Source organism: Gallinula chloropus (genome assembly GCF_964237585.1).
Source record: "Gallinula chloropus genome assembly, chromosome: 1".
Classification (NCBI taxonomy): Eukaryota; Metazoa; Chordata; class Aves; order Gruiformes; family Rallidae; genus Gallinula; species Gallinula chloropus.
Genome location: NC_140085.1, coordinates 143305631 through 143320690, shown reverse-complemented (window position 1 = coordinate 143320690; position 15060 = coordinate 143305631). Strand labels below are relative to the sequence as shown.

General features: G+C 39.6%; 1 protein-coding gene across 8 annotated transcripts in view; it reads left to right on the top strand.

Annotated features, from left to right (window-relative positions):
- The window catches only part of INPP4A (inositol polyphosphate-4-phosphatase type I A), a gene marked incomplete at its 5' end in the record, with an annotated part of 46953 nt that overhangs the window by 7870 nt on the left and 24023 nt on the right, over nucleotides 1-15060 (top strand). For 2 of the 8 annotated variants that reach the window (XM_084276631.1, XM_084276628.1), the window contains 9 exons: nucleotides 320-410; nucleotides 1104-1251; nucleotides 3457-3587; nucleotides 3928-4032; nucleotides 4838-4946; nucleotides 6580-6594; nucleotides 9094-9277; nucleotides 11039-11257; nucleotides 12223-12361. In XM_084276631.1, the coding sequence (XP_084132757.1) occupies nucleotides 320-410; nucleotides 1104-1251; nucleotides 3457-3587; nucleotides 3928-4032; nucleotides 4838-4946; nucleotides 6580-6594; nucleotides 9094-9277; nucleotides 11039-11257; nucleotides 12223-12361 (1141 nt within the window). Of the gene's footprint in view, nucleotides 1-319; nucleotides 411-1103; nucleotides 1252-3456; nucleotides 3588-3927; nucleotides 4033-4837; nucleotides 4947-6576; nucleotides 6595-9093; nucleotides 9278-11038; nucleotides 11258-12222; nucleotides 12497-15060 lie in introns of all 8 variants that reach the window. The other 6 variants (XM_084276630.1, XM_084276627.1, XM_084276632.1 and 3 more) reach the window with 4 other exon arrangements.

Genomic DNA, 15060 nt, shown 5'->3' with positions numbered 1-15060 from the left:
AGCCAGACCTGTAACTGTCACATGTTGGTGCAGTACCTTCAAGGGCTCTGCAGCTGTGCTAACATCCTGTCCTTGAAAGTGTGGGTGAAAAAATTTACAGCATTTTGAACTCTGCAGTAGAACTAAATAGGAATGGTTTTATCTTCTCAACCTGCAGTATTTTTGCCTGCAAAATACAGTAAACATATTTGAAATATGTATTTTAACCAGGTGTTGTGTCGAATATTCCTTTCAAGTCTGTATAATAGAGTCATCACTGCATATTGCCTCGGCTCTGAGGTTTTATTCTGTACTATTTATGGTTTTTATTTTTGTTTAGACTGTATTGCCAGTTGATGAAAGTTTAACAGAATCTTTAGGAATCAGATCCAAATATGCTTCATTGCGGAAAGATGCACTACTGAAATCTGGTAAGCTGCTGTGGGCTCTAACGTGTAAACTTCAGGCATCAGTAAAAGCTAATCTCTTGCTGTCTGCCTGTGGCCCCAGGGTGTTTAAGCAGATGTTTCATTTGAATAGGAACAGGCTGCTGATGGAACAACCCTCTGAAGGTCATACAAGAATAGATTATTGTATCATCTGCTCTATTTTGCATAGTAAGAACAGCAGAAACAAACTTTTGTTGTTAAAATGACAGTAGCATAACATTTTCCATGCAATTTGAGAGTCTATTCCTAAGCAAAAGTTGGGGGTCAGGGGGAGGGACAGAGGAAAGTAGCTGTTTAAAAAAAAAAAAAAAAAATTAAAGAAATTGAGGAAAGGTTAGTTTTCCACCATGTGATTTCACAGTAGGAAAATGCACAGTATGTAAAACAAATAAACAAAACAGTATTTCAGAAGTTGAATATGTATTTAATTTCCTTACCAGTGCTTTAAATTATTTGCAGGTTTTTCTGCAGACACTGATAGAACGGTCGTTGCAGAATGACCAGATTTAGGAAAGCTAGACTAGGGCCTGGTGAATTACAGTGGTGTATTACAGCATGCTAGTGAATCAAAGCCTCTGATGAGTCAATCAGAAAACCTCCTTCTTAAAGAAGGATGGACCTTGTATGTGTTTTCCTCAAACCCTATGCTTAAGTAACATGATTTTAATCCTGCAGTGTTTGGTGGCGCCATTTGCCGAATGTATCGCTTCCCAACCACTGATGGAAACCACTTGAGAATCCTGGAGCAGATGGCTGAGAGCGTCCTGTCGCTGCACATCCCTAGGCAGTTCGTGAAGCTGCTGCTAGAAGAAGACGCCGCAAGGTGAGGTCGGGCCGGGTTACGTGTTCAGCAATCCAGCAGTGGTGTGGCCATTGCCGAGGTCACAGAATCACTGGGTTGGAAAAGACCTTTAAGATCATCAAGTCCAACCATTCCTGTCCTAAGCTAAACCATATCCCTAAGTACCTCATCTACCCATTTTTTTAAACACATCCAGGGGTGGTGACTCAGCCCCCTCCCTGGGCAACCTGCTCCAGTTAAAAAAATGTTTTCTAATATCTAATTTAAACCTGCCCTGGCACAGCTTTGTGCCATTTCCCCTTGTCCTGTCTCCTGTCCCCTGGCTGGTGCCGAGGATAATGTCTGTGTTAATGCACAGAAGCACTTTAGAAACGGGGGTAAAAGCAGTGAGTTGCTGCCTGTACGGCTGCAGTGAGTAAGGTGTCAGGGCAGAGGACAGAGTTTGAGCTTGAGCATGTGGTGACGTGAAAATTCAGAGGTGCTGATGGGGGTGGCTTGTTGGCATAGTGAACTCTTAGGATCATACTGAAGGATCATACTCTTAGGATCATACTGCACTTAGGAGTTATCTGTTCCTCTCACAAAAGTATTGATAAGGCCATGGAACATATTATTCCACAGTCATGTGACTTTATTTGTGTTTGAATCCACTCCCTAGAGACCTAACCAAGCCCAACCTTAATTAAAAGTAAAATTATGTAGGGATATCCGGTCATTCATTATTCCACATATAGTGAAACTTGAGTGCTTCAAGTCCTGCATTGCAGATAAAGGTTTTGTTGGCTCATGTTTTGTCTCTCTAATAGATCAGCACATTAGAATACATTACCTTTTATATGTATATAATCATTTCTATGCTTCAACACACTGTTTTTTAAACATAGTTTATTTTTAATATAAAGAGAAACAAAATCAGTTGAATTAAATATAAAATATATCTCAATTTTTCATAAGCAGGGGGAAGTCTGGATAGATGAGATAGCATAAATGAAAGACTCCAGCTGCTGAGCATTTTGAGAAAGGAACAGAGGCAGCACAGAAACCATCTGAGTGGAATGAATAGTTAGAGTAGCAGACAGAGAAGAAAAATCCAAATCACTTTGAAGGTGAACTTTGAAAAGTCAGTTAACTTCTGTGCTATGAAAGCAAAGCAGAAGGAGATGTTGGGAACACTGACTCCACTCAGTGAGTTGAGAGATGGCTTTGAGAGTCAGAAGAGTATTCTTGAATTGAAAGCAAACAAAATAAAAGCAAGTAAAATTAAACACTGTAGGACAGCAATGACATTTTCTCAATTTACGAGGTAGGTTTATTCTGAATTTGCTTCCTTTTTAAGCAATTACCTTTCTTCCAGGCAACATACTCATTGATGACTTTCCCTTCCCTACATTTCTAGTCTATGGCTTGCAAACATACTCGTTTTTCTATTCTTTACAAAAGCCAGGATTGGGATGGTAAAAGAATTTTAGCTTTTTTTGGAGGTATTGGAGCTCCAATACCTCTCACTCCTAGAGACCTAACCAAGCCCAACCTTAATTAAAAGTAAAATTATGTAGGGATATCCAGTCATGCATTATTCCACTGACAGTGAAACTTGAGTGCTTCAAGTCCTGTATCACAGATGAAGGTTTTATTGGCTCATCTTTTGTCTCTCCGAGCCCTCATTAATGGGCTTAAACCCTTTTTAATTCTTAGGATTTCCCTGCCTGGCCTTGAATACTGTGTAGATATCTGATCAGCGCAGATACCTTGTACCTACTTGTACCTACTATCAGATAGCTGCTAATCTCCCATCTATCCTCTGTCACAGTTCTGATTTGAGAGCCACCAAAGTTCAGTGGAGTGGCCTAAAACCCTCCTCATTGTTCCAAATCACTCGACACAATCACAGTGCCCATCATCTGCAAATCATCATATAGTTTGAGAGCTCTTGCAGAAAGGTGGGAAGCTTTGGTTCTGACCAACACCTGAGGCTCCTAGGGGGAACCTGGTGTACTTGGCCTGTGAGGAGCCCATGTACCTTTGGGTAGAGCTCAACAGCTTGTGCTTTGGGATGTATGTTTGGAAGCGTTCCCAGTCTGGTGAGTAGGTTAGACCAGAGGGAACTGAGAATGTGTCAGCTAAGGATGGTGTTACATTGATACAATGTGAAATTAATTCTTGGTCAAGCTAAAAACCTCTCTCTCAAGTGGAGCTAAACATCTCTCTCTTTTACCCCTCCTCTAGGGTTTGTGAACTAGAAGAACTGGGAGAACTGTCTCCTTGCTGGGAAAGCCTTCGTCGACAAATAGTTACTCAGTACCAAACAATTATATTAACTTATCAGGAAAATCTTACTGACCTGCACCAGTATAAAGGTGATCTCTCTTACAGACTAACGGGATGCTTTTCAGATATGATTGTTAGTGCTTCTCTGAAATTGCAAACCTAGAATGTTTTAGTTTGCTGAGTAAAAAATGGCATTTTTAGATTTCTTTATTAACATTTATTTTGATTTTGCTAATGATCTGGGAATATTAGTCTACTTTATTTATTCTATTATTTTGCCCTGAATGTAGAGAATAATTATGAACAGTAACAGAAAGATATATCTTTTCTTTTTTTCTCTCTTCATGTAGCAAATGATGAATGAAGCTCCTTGTGTATTTTAGCATAAGCAGAGGGGTTTTGAGCTTACTTTTCTCCTGTGTTTCTCAGGTCCTTCATTTAAAGCCAGTAGCTTGAAAGCTGATAAAAAATTGGAATTTGTTCCTACGAATTTACATATACAGAGAATGAGAGTCCAGGATGATGGAGGATCAGGTATTTGGTTCTTTCTGTCTGTTTTCACCTGATCTTGTTACTTTTCTCTCCATTTTTTTGATTTCCATCCTTAACCATAAAGCTGAAGTTTCTACGAACTGCTGCTCTGTAGTACTAGTGCTACTTGTGCTTCTGTAGCATCTTCTCAATTTCTAAATCTCTTAGTGAAAGATGAGGTGTAACTATAACTATGCTGACTATTATATTGGTGGCAAACTAGGTTCTGGAGATAACCACACCCTAGGTGACACAAGTCAGCCTTTGCACTAGGGGATATATTGGATTAAGCTGCTGTGTCCCTTCCAGTTGTTTTGGATTGTAGCAGAATACTAAAGGTTCTCATTGTTGTTTGTTGTTAGGCTTGTGCACTTCTTTTATGGAACCATTATATATGGTTATGCAAAATTACACCAGTTTGTTCACATTGAGTTTGTTTCTTCATAAACAGCTTAGGTTTACCCTTCCTTTAACAGTAACCATGGACATGCACTTGTCCTGTGTATCCATGTGAGGGATTGCAGTAATAGCAGGTTTTGTGTAAAGACCAATGTTCAAGGCTTCTTTCTCACTGCCAGTCTTCTAGATTAAGAAACAGGTGACCTGCATTCAAGTATGGTCCTTTCACCTCAAAAGTACCTGATGGATTTCCAGGGCCTCTAACCCAATTCAGTTTTCCAAGTCCTTCAAAACACTGGCAGGAAGTTTTACAAAAACTACCTTCAGATTAGTTTTTTAATTTCCACAATTGTTCATCAACAGTAAATTTGACAGGCTTTCATTTGTAAGTCCTTTTTGTCCATCTTAGATCAGAACTACGACATAGTCACCATAGGAGCACCAGCAGCTCATTGTCAAGGCTTTAAATCAGGTGGCTTGCGGAAAAAGCTGCATAAATTTGAAGAGGCAAAGAAACAGTAAGTAGATATGTTGTTCTGTCAGCTTTTAATTGTGTCATTTCCTCCTGGTCCATGGTCATGATTTGGGAAATCATTCCATTCTATGTTTTTGTTGCACTTCATTCGATAGTTCTACTATACAGTGTGAAGATTATTCTGTGTCTTTTTCCAAAGGGGTGGGAAAAAGTTTTCCCCTTTACATTACCGTGTTTGTTTGTTTACTAATGTGCCCTTTCTAATAGCCCTTTTAGTGAAATCTTTAATTTTTGTGAATCACTGTTGCTTCATTTAGTTTAGCTGTTTTGAGTCTTAGGTTTTGCCTAATTGTGAATTAGAAAATTAGAACCTTCTCAGCTGCACTACATTGTGCTTTGAATCTGTTACTTGCAGAAGACTTTCATCCCTCTCATATCTTCAAGGTCCTGTTGCTGAACTCTCTTCAGTACAGAACAACAAATTCATCATTGACAACTTGGGTTTAGTTCTGAGACTATTGCTGGAGGCCCAAGGTTTATGCACAGATTAGGCTTCTCCATCTGGCCTTACTGTAGTCTATTGACAGGATACTTGACCTCCACTGTCCTGTCTTCATGGACTGTCTGGTGACCTCTCTGGAAATGCAACTGTATGTACTAGAAGAAGGGGCAGAAGTTTGGAAGGTCACAATGCTAACGGGTGAGACCTATGTGGCACCCACTCCAGCTCCCAAGGAAGCCCTAATGCTGTCTGGGTCTGCGTTACTTGTGCTGAAGTGTGGAGAATTTAAGGAACAGTGAGAGTAAGAGGACAAGGAGTCACTGTAGCCAGGGAGAGCGAGACCTTGATTATGCCCTTCAGATAAAGGACTTGTAGGATTTCGAGTTGATGTAAGGCAGGGATGACATGGGAACCAGGCTCTGCCAACTGCAGAAGATTAGTTTTGGCAGTGGAGAAGTGAGTACCACCATGCTGTGAACACTAGTCAGATATATACCGATAAAAATATGGGTGCAAAAATATGTCTGGTGTAATTACTCCTGCTTTAGAGAGTATGCTAGGGTGGGACTAGAAGAAACAGTAAACCTGGAAACACTGCTATGCTAGGCTCACCCTTCTTGTCCTTTTGATACCTTTTATTGTTTTTTTTAAGTAACCTTCTCCCAGCTTAGCTGCTGAAGTGGGTATCCCTCCTGCAATATCTAAGTTCCTGGGTGGTCCCCCCACCCCAGTAATTAAGCTGATTGGAGAGCTTAATTTATATGGAGTGCTTTTCCTCTAAGCCTTACAGAACTGCTCTTTCTGGGTCCATGGAAACTGCAGGTTCAACAGAAGAATAGCTTTCCTTTTAAGTACTTTTTATGTTATCATGAAAGCCGGTATAGTAGAACTGCGAATCCATCTCCTCAGTTTCACTGTTACATTGATATTGTTCAGTTCCTTTTCCTTTCATTGGCAAAACTGTGCTTGGTGCATCCACAACATTTGCCCCAAACAACACATGGACATCTGTCAGTCTGTGGGGTTTTTTTGCTTATGAGTTTAATTGCTATATACCCACCTTGTTGAAAAGATGACTCCAGTTATTTCCCTAAACATCCTTTGTTTTGTTTTCTGCTTTTGGTATTCGCTAACAATCTGCTAATTTTATTTTGGTTTTTTGTTTTTTTAGCAGTTATGAGGAGTGTTGGTGAGTTTTCTGTTTCTGAGAGTTCTGTAGTGAGGGTTTCTGTTCTTTGGGTTGTTTTTTATTTTTTTTCTTTCTTTTCTTTGGCAAAGATCTGGTGTGTTTTAAAGTGTGCAGGGCTTTTTAATGTCATGCATCATGGCATCCCTAATTGTGCTCTGAGTAATTGTAGCTGCTTTGTAGAACATGATGTATAAATGAATTTCATTTAATCTGCAATGTTTGTTTGTAATGAACAGCTAGTTTCCTGGCTCTCTCTGATCATAAGCAGATCAGATCACAAGAATTTTCTATCTTTTCCTCTGTTATTTCCAGTGAAAACTGCCTGGAGAAAGATATGTTTTGCCAGAGGTGGAAGATAATTAAGATAACTCTTATGTATTTTTAAATCTTTATGTTGATACATTGGGCATGGTTTATATTTTTGTAACCCATGTCTTCATTTAAACATTTTCACTTCTTTTTCTTCATGATGTGGTGTTCAGTGCTATGAAAAGGAAACAGTACTTTGATGGTTCAACAGCACAGAAGTTCTGCCCCATATTACTTACATTAAAGGTTGAATCCATAATTCACTGAGAGTTTGAAGCTGTGTTACAGTTTGCTGATACAGTAAAATGAGAGCTGTTCATTTGAAAAAGCAATTGCAGGTTGGAAAGTAAATATATGTGAACTTCACACTATAATTTTTTCCCTTGATCATCCCAGCCAATGTTTGTGATTAAAAATGTAATAATTCTAAATCAGAACTCCACTTGCTGCATGGCCTTTCCTGCCAAATACATCTTTATGCATGTTAACCACACTGTCGTGGAAAGAAATTGCTCAGAGGAATTGTCACTACGATCACCGATCAGTAGAGAGCACGAATCACACAGAGGGAAAGCCCTAAAAGCTGGGATTAATTTGCTCTATGGGGTAGCAGTACTGGGCAGTGCTTGTTCTCTGCTCCACTCAGGTGGGTGACCGGAGGGATGCAAATGAGGAAACTCTTTCAAGAATAATTTCTGCATTATGTCCTTTGAGAACAAATCTCCCAGTTTTTCTTGTAATGGAGCCCAGACAGACACTGGGATTAAGCTCCCCCCTTGCCTTAATATTAGTTAAGGGACAACTGGGTTTTGTGGCAATGGTTTTAAAGTGTGCCACATGCAAGCCTCCTGCCTTACCTCACAGACATGCTGCAGAAAGTACCAGCATTTCTCTAGGGATAGCAGAGGAATTCACACTACTCAGAGGTCATCATCCGATGTAACTGTGCCTGGAAAAGAAACTCCTCTCTGTAGTCTGTCAGTACAGCTGTGTCTATCAAACAGTGCTAACGTGGGTGCAAGCAGTAGGGTTTTTTGTGCTGTTTGCACTCTGAAGCCATTCATGACTGGAAAAAATGACTAAAATTAAAATAGCATGCAATTGGTATCACTTCATGCAACGTGCTGAAGGGTAGCACACATCACAGCTGGAGCTGATGTAAAGGCCTGATCTTTGTATAGCTTTCCTACTGGGAGGAAAAAACCAGCATATTGCCTTGCAAAGGGAGCAGTGATGGGCTTAGTTAACTAAGAGCAGAGCTTGGCTTAAAGTAATTTTCTGAGCTAAAAGGCAGCTTTTGTGAATGGCTCTTCTCAGGTAGGATTAAGTCACCCTTTTTAAGAGTCTGTTCTCTGCCAGTTACAAGGCTAGTCCAAGCATGTGTCTTGGACTGGATAAGCAACTTCTGTAGACATCTAAACTTAGAGGACATGAACTGTTCTCCTCCACTGTCAAGTGAGCTGTCTCAGTAGATCTGCGGTATCCCAGTATGTTTTATTGATATAGTCTATTTCCCTTACTATTTGCTTTATATTGTTACAACTGAGTTTATAACAGGGAGAGTTGTACCATATCCCTAGTTTAGTATAGTAAGTATGTGATAACATAAGCTACACCAAGGAGAGAGTCCTTGGACTAGCCTGGAGATACAGTTTTATATCATGAGATTGCTTTCATGGGTGTAACTTGAATCAGGCCTGCAACAGAGGAAAGGATATACTAGCAGAAGGATTTTTTTCTTAATACCACAGTGTTTGCAGTACAGATCTTCTGCATCAGCAGTGCAGATTTTCATTTCATGGTGCTAGTAGCTACCTGATAATACAGGTTTGTAAACCAGGTCTCAGGGAAGCCTCTGTGTGGTAAGGAGAGGGAGAGTAGTGGAAGCTGCAGACCGTGGTTCTGCCTCAGATGGCAAGACCTGTCACCCATGTTCTCCTTAGCAAAATTGTCCCTCTGGTATACAAGCTCTGCCCACAGTCCCTTGGTAAATCTCCATCTGAATGCTTTCAGTAAGGGCAGAGAAAGCTCTAGGACCACGTTCCTGCTGTGCAATTGCCCACTGGCCTTTCACTGTTGATTGCTAGCTTAGGTAAATTTTTGTTGTCTGCCATTAATTCCCCAGCATGTCACTGTACTGCCTGTACCTCTAGTTCAATTTTCCCCCTGAAATCAGTCTGTCTTTTTCAGCACTTCAACAAGTTCCCAGTCTATAATATACATCCCACAGGACATTGTTAGAGCAAAGGAAATTATTGCACAGATCAACACCCTGAAAACGCAAGTCAGTTACTATGCAGAAAGGCTCTCAAGAGCTGCCAAGGATAGATCAGCTAATGGCCTTGAAAGAACACTTGCCATCCTTGCAGACAAGGTAGGTGAATAAGACATTTCCACACAGAAGCAAGGTGTATTTTTCTTACTTGTCTCTACTAGGTTTTCTTGAAAGATCTCTTTTACCTTGTTCAGTAGTGTATTGTAACATGTTCAGCCCTAAAGAAAAGGCATAATTAGACCAGCATTTAAAATTTGCTGCTCTTTATTTACTCTCCTACTTCCCACTCTTGCCCCCATACCTCCTCTTGAGAGTGCACTGGAGAGCAGTGTCCTCTGGCTCCCTCTGCTCATTCATCATATTCCAGAAATGTATGTTCTTCATGTTCTTGTTTCCTCTATAACCACCTGCTTTTTGAAATATTCCTCTGAGTCATTCATCAAGCAGCAGCAGCTGAGCAAAACCTAAGTAGATGAAACAATTCTCTATTTTTTCAACAGTGAAATAAGGAATAATGTTGATGCAGCCTTTGCTTGAATTATAGTGATGTGAATCAGTTATTTCTTGATAGGAGCTAACAGAAAGCAGACTGGATCCATGGCTAAGTACAATCTTACTTACAGGGATAAAACCCCAGATACAGTTTTAATGACCTCTTCTGTCCCCAAAGCAAATCTGAAGGCTCTAAATGATAGTAATGACCAGTCAGCTTGCCATAAATTGTCCGAGTAGAGAGGATATGCACATAACTTTGTAGAGTGCAAAAAGTAATGTGACCCCACGCAAATGTATTCTTTATTACAGTATTCACTGAGTACAGTATATATAACAGATAGGTGGATTTTCTACAACTGGGCATTTATATATAACATAGTAAGGACTCGTTTGTTGGGTAGGGTTTTTTTTAATAGACACACAGGCCAGATACTTTTTCATATTAATGTAACTTATAGAAATCCTTTAATAAAACACCACTAAATAAGCCAGAGAAAGGAGTTGCATTGATTAGTGGGTGTTACAGTTTAACCTCAGCTGGTAACCAAGCACCACACAGCTGCTCACTCACCCCTTCCCCCAAGGGGATGGGGAGGAAAATGAGGAAAAAAAAACAAACCCCAAACTCATGGGTTGAGATAAAGAGAGTTTAATAGAATAACAAAGGAAGATAGTAGTAGTATTAGTAGAAACCATAGTAGTAATTATAATGATGATAATATATCTAAAGCAAGCGATGCACAAATGCAATTGCTCACCACATGCAGAAGGGTAAAAAACCAGCTCAATGCCCAGTCTGTTTCCGAGCAGCAATTCCACCTCCTGGCAGCTTCCCCAGTTATATATATTGCAAGCATGTCACCATATGTTAGGGAATATCCCTCTGGCCAGCCTGGGCCAGCTGTCCTGGCTGTGCTCTCCCAGCTCCTTGTGCACCTGGCAGGGCGTGGGAAGTTAGAAAGTCCTTGACTGAGTGTCAAGGACTAGACCCAGCAACAACTAAAACCATCAGTGTGTTATCAATGTTCTTCTCATCCTAAATCCAAACCACAGAGCTATACCAGCTACTAGAAAGAAAATTTGCTCTATTTCAGTCAAAACCAGGAAAGTGGGTTATATCTTAAGCCTATATTAGCAAGGCTGATATAGTAGTACAGCCTTTGGAAGGGTACTGTTTGTGTTTTGATATCCTATATTGCTTTTTAAGGCTGTTATGTAAAATGATTTTAGAAGCAACTTGAGGTGTCTAAACAATGGTTAGTTTCTTTTACACAATGCTAGTTCTTCTTTCTGAGAAAGAATCCAATATAAACTGTATACAGAATAATGAAAAAGTGTTAAAATGGGGGTGTTATTGCTTTGTAGACCCGGCAACTTGTCACAGTCTGTGACTGCAAGCTGTTGGCAAATTCAATACATGGACTGAATGCTGCAAGGCCAGATTATATAGCTTCAAAAGCATCTCCAACCTCTGGAGAAGGAGAGCAAGTGATGCTGAGGAATGATCAAGATACACTGGTGGCCAGATGGACAGGAAGAAATAGCCGATCTTCTCTGCAAGTGGATTGGCATGAAGAGGAATGGGTATGTTTGTTTAGTGAAGAGATTAGTATTTTCTTCTTAGTTTTTGTTTGCTGTGTTCTTTTGTTTATAAGCTAAGTGCTCACCAGACATACTTAGGATGTCTACTTTGGAGGTATTGGTCCACTAGCAAAGGCTGCCCTTCCATCCTATGCCCAGTTACTCCTTGGCATGAGGATACAAACAGGTCTGAATAAACACTTCTGGGTCTCCTAAACAGTGGATCATGACAGCAGGCGCATGGCTTTTCTGAAGTTGGTTCCAAGGGAAAGTAAATGTCTTTTAAAGTAAAAAAACTGATCATAGTACAAGGGCTCTTACACTTCTTCAAGATAAAGCATGTGTTTGCTGCACAAGTCACCCTTCCTGGCTTTTATACTCATGTAAATATTTAGAACCTGCAGTCCATTTCTGTTTTGATTATGAACAGCATTTTAAAATTGTTTGCACAAAGAACTTAAACGGTTTTCCTTGCCACACTGCCAGCTGAAATGAGAATTGGGCAGTGTAAATCCTGTCATTGTGTGATATAAACAGAAGTTAATTAAATCTCAAAAATAGTCAAGATTAATTAAAACTATTATTAATGTTGTGGAATACCAATTTGAAAAGGAGATCCAATTCATTCTGGAAATGAATCCTTGCTAGTTTTAATTGTTTTGGCATACTTTGACTTACAGTCAAACTCACAGTAATGAGAGATGAATAAAGCTAATTCAGTTATTTAGATAGTTATACAATACAGTAATTTTATCTGTTATTCATTGAGTTCTGTAGTAAAAACAATGTGTATACAAGCATTATGTCAAATATGAATTTCAAGAATAAACAATAGTGCCAATCTTAAATTGGAGTAATAGTGCCAGAGGAAGTACTTAAAGTTGTCCAACAAATTTACTTAGAGAAACAGATATTAGAAAACTCTTTTATTTTCTTTCTCAGTTTAAAAAGAAATGTTTTCTTTTAAGGAGAAAGTTTGGTTGAATGTCGACAAAAGTCTGGAGTGCATTATACAGAGAGTGGACAAACTTCTCCAGAAGGAGCGCCTGCAGAGTGACAGCTGTGAAGACGTTTTCCAGTGCGACATCAGCTGTACTAGTAAGAAAGGTAATCGGGACACTCGTGCCTACTGGATAAATCCAGAAGATTTCAATGAGACCTCATCATCCTCACCACCTTCATCATCCTCACCACCACCTTCATCCACACCATCCTGTGCATGCCATTCTCTCAGAAAGACAAGTGCGTATGCCAGACACTGCTTCTCACTGCTGCTCTCTTGCTGTGCGCTGGCATCCTTCCTAAGCCTCCGTTACATCCTTCCATGTGTGTTTAGTTCAGGGGTGGTGTTAAGCACTGGTGTCAGGCAGAAAGGGCTGGGGGTGTACTGGGAGCTGCTAAGCCCATTGCTTACTCTGAAACCCTGATCCCACTGAAATCAGTGCCAAACCCATTCATGACAGTGGCATTTCGTTTTCACGCTGGGTGTTTTAAGCTGGTAAAACAGGTGTTTGGGTTAGCATATGTCAAACACCACCTCTGGTAGCTTTCCTCTTGGCTTCAGCTTCTTTGCAGCAATCAAAGCTTATTACAGAGACCCTCTATAAAGGATAAATAAAACATGAGAGAAGTGCAGGCACTACTGCAACACTAATGGTCCTGGACGGGCTGCCAAAGCATGGGAGGGGAGCCAAGCAGTCCCATTAGACTGAGCTAAACTTGGATGAACCTGCTGGAGTTTAAAGCAGATTTTAATCCAAATTTTCAAAAGCTGTGTTGCTGAGACAGTTAGTTAGAACTTCTTGTCACTGGGAGGTAGGAATTGGCAGTGCAAGCTCCAAGTGGAATAATCCTATCAAAATTTGAGGTAAAGTAGATGCTGGATTGAGTCCAGCGTAACACCATGAGCATGTGGATGAAAGATGAAAACCCTATTGGTTTAGGTTGACAATTTTGTAGCTGTCCACTAAATTTCAGAATGACTTAATTTACATATTTAAATTATTATTGCAATCTTTACATGTATTCACTATGATCTGGCCCCTTAATTCAGCAAGTGTGATGAGGTAATCTCTAGAAAGATTGATTTTCATTTCCTTTTTTGTGTTTTGTCTTATTGTTTGTTGGCCCTTTGTCCCTTACATGTGTCCGTGACTTCATGTCCATCCCATTGGTATTGTTGCAATGGAACGTAGTACCTTAAGAAAAAGAAATCAAGCAGGAAGTTAAATGTTAATGTATTTTTGTATAGCATTGCACATGTTACATGTGATTTGCTTGGTAACCTAAATGACCATGTTTTTCTAGATTAGACTGACTTTTTATATATTACAAAGGAATAGGAGAGTTGGTTCTTGTTTCAGATTGTGTTCAGATTGTGTTCTCTATTAATCTTTGCCTAAATTTCTTCTACCGATTTTAAACTTTTAAATGTTTAAATTGCTAGCTAGCTTACATGGAGTTGTCTATGTATTTACTTGAAAGTTTTATCAGTAAACTTCAATGCACCTTCCTACCAATGATTAAGAATTGTGGATCTTTAGTATTAAAAAGCATTTAAAAAATCTGTGGTGGGTGTTAGCAGAAGCTGTCCCCAAGACAAATTGGTGCTGAAAGCATCTTAGAACAATCTTTTTCTTTCATTTTTATTTGATCTTTTAAATCTCCTCTGCATCTCAACACATATGCTATATAAAAGTGGAATTAGCTGCCCTTACCTACCAAAGGTTTTGTTTGTGCCAAGAATTTCCATAACCTTTCCTTGCTGTTCCTCCAAAATAGGGAAAAAAATAAATCTTTCCATGTGATCTGCAGAACCTGGGATAGAAACTTTCAATCAAGAAGTGTAGCAAGCTTTAAAGCTTTAAAGGTCTTGCTGCTTTTTCCCAGTGCTATTGTAAATGTAAAGACCAGACCTGAAGTCTGAGTATCAACCAGTGTTGGTGAGAAAATCCCAGAGAGGGAATCCTGTTTCTCAGGCATCTGTTGCAAACATTGTTTGTAGGTCTTAGTGAGCAATTTGAGTTGCATTTGGGAAGTTTGTTGTAAACTAGGACAAGCTGAGTAGTTGATCACATTCTCATCAGATGTATTTCTTAATTAATAGTCAGTATTTTTGATAGAGGAACAGGTTCACTACTGTGTAAAAACTGGTCTCACTGAAATCAGCGGGAGTTTTCCCACTGAGTTACTTTCCATGACTCCACACTAAACCTGGCCTGTTAAATGGTTTTACTCTAAAGGAGGTAGATTTAGATTATTGAGGAAGACATTTTTTACAATGAGGGTGGTGAGACACTGGAAGAAGTTGCCCAGATTGGTTGTGGAGGCCCCATTCCTCGAGACATTCACGGTCAGGCTTGATGAAGCTCTGAGCAACCTCATCTAGTTAAAGGTGTCCCTGCTTACTGCGGGGGGGTTGGACTAGATGATCTCTAAAGGCCCCTTCCAACCCCAAACGATTCTCTGAATTCCCTTTCACTGTCACTTTCCACAACTGGTCATGACAGTAAGACAGGGACAAAGAAGGTCCTTTCTCTGAGTTCAGAATCACAACATTTTAAAGTTTCCCTTGTCATGTATTCCAAGAACTAACATATTTTCTGTTAGTGGTTCTGAGTGATGAATAAATGACACTGAACAGAAAGCAGCCAGATTTTTCTTTTAAGCAATATAAAAACCAGCAAATAAAGATAGTCCCAGAATTTGTAAGAGAGAGAGAGTAGAATGTTTTTTGCAGGACTTTAGAAATTTATGTTTGTGAAAGAATAGAAAGGAGACTTACAAAATTCTTTTTTAAGGTGGTT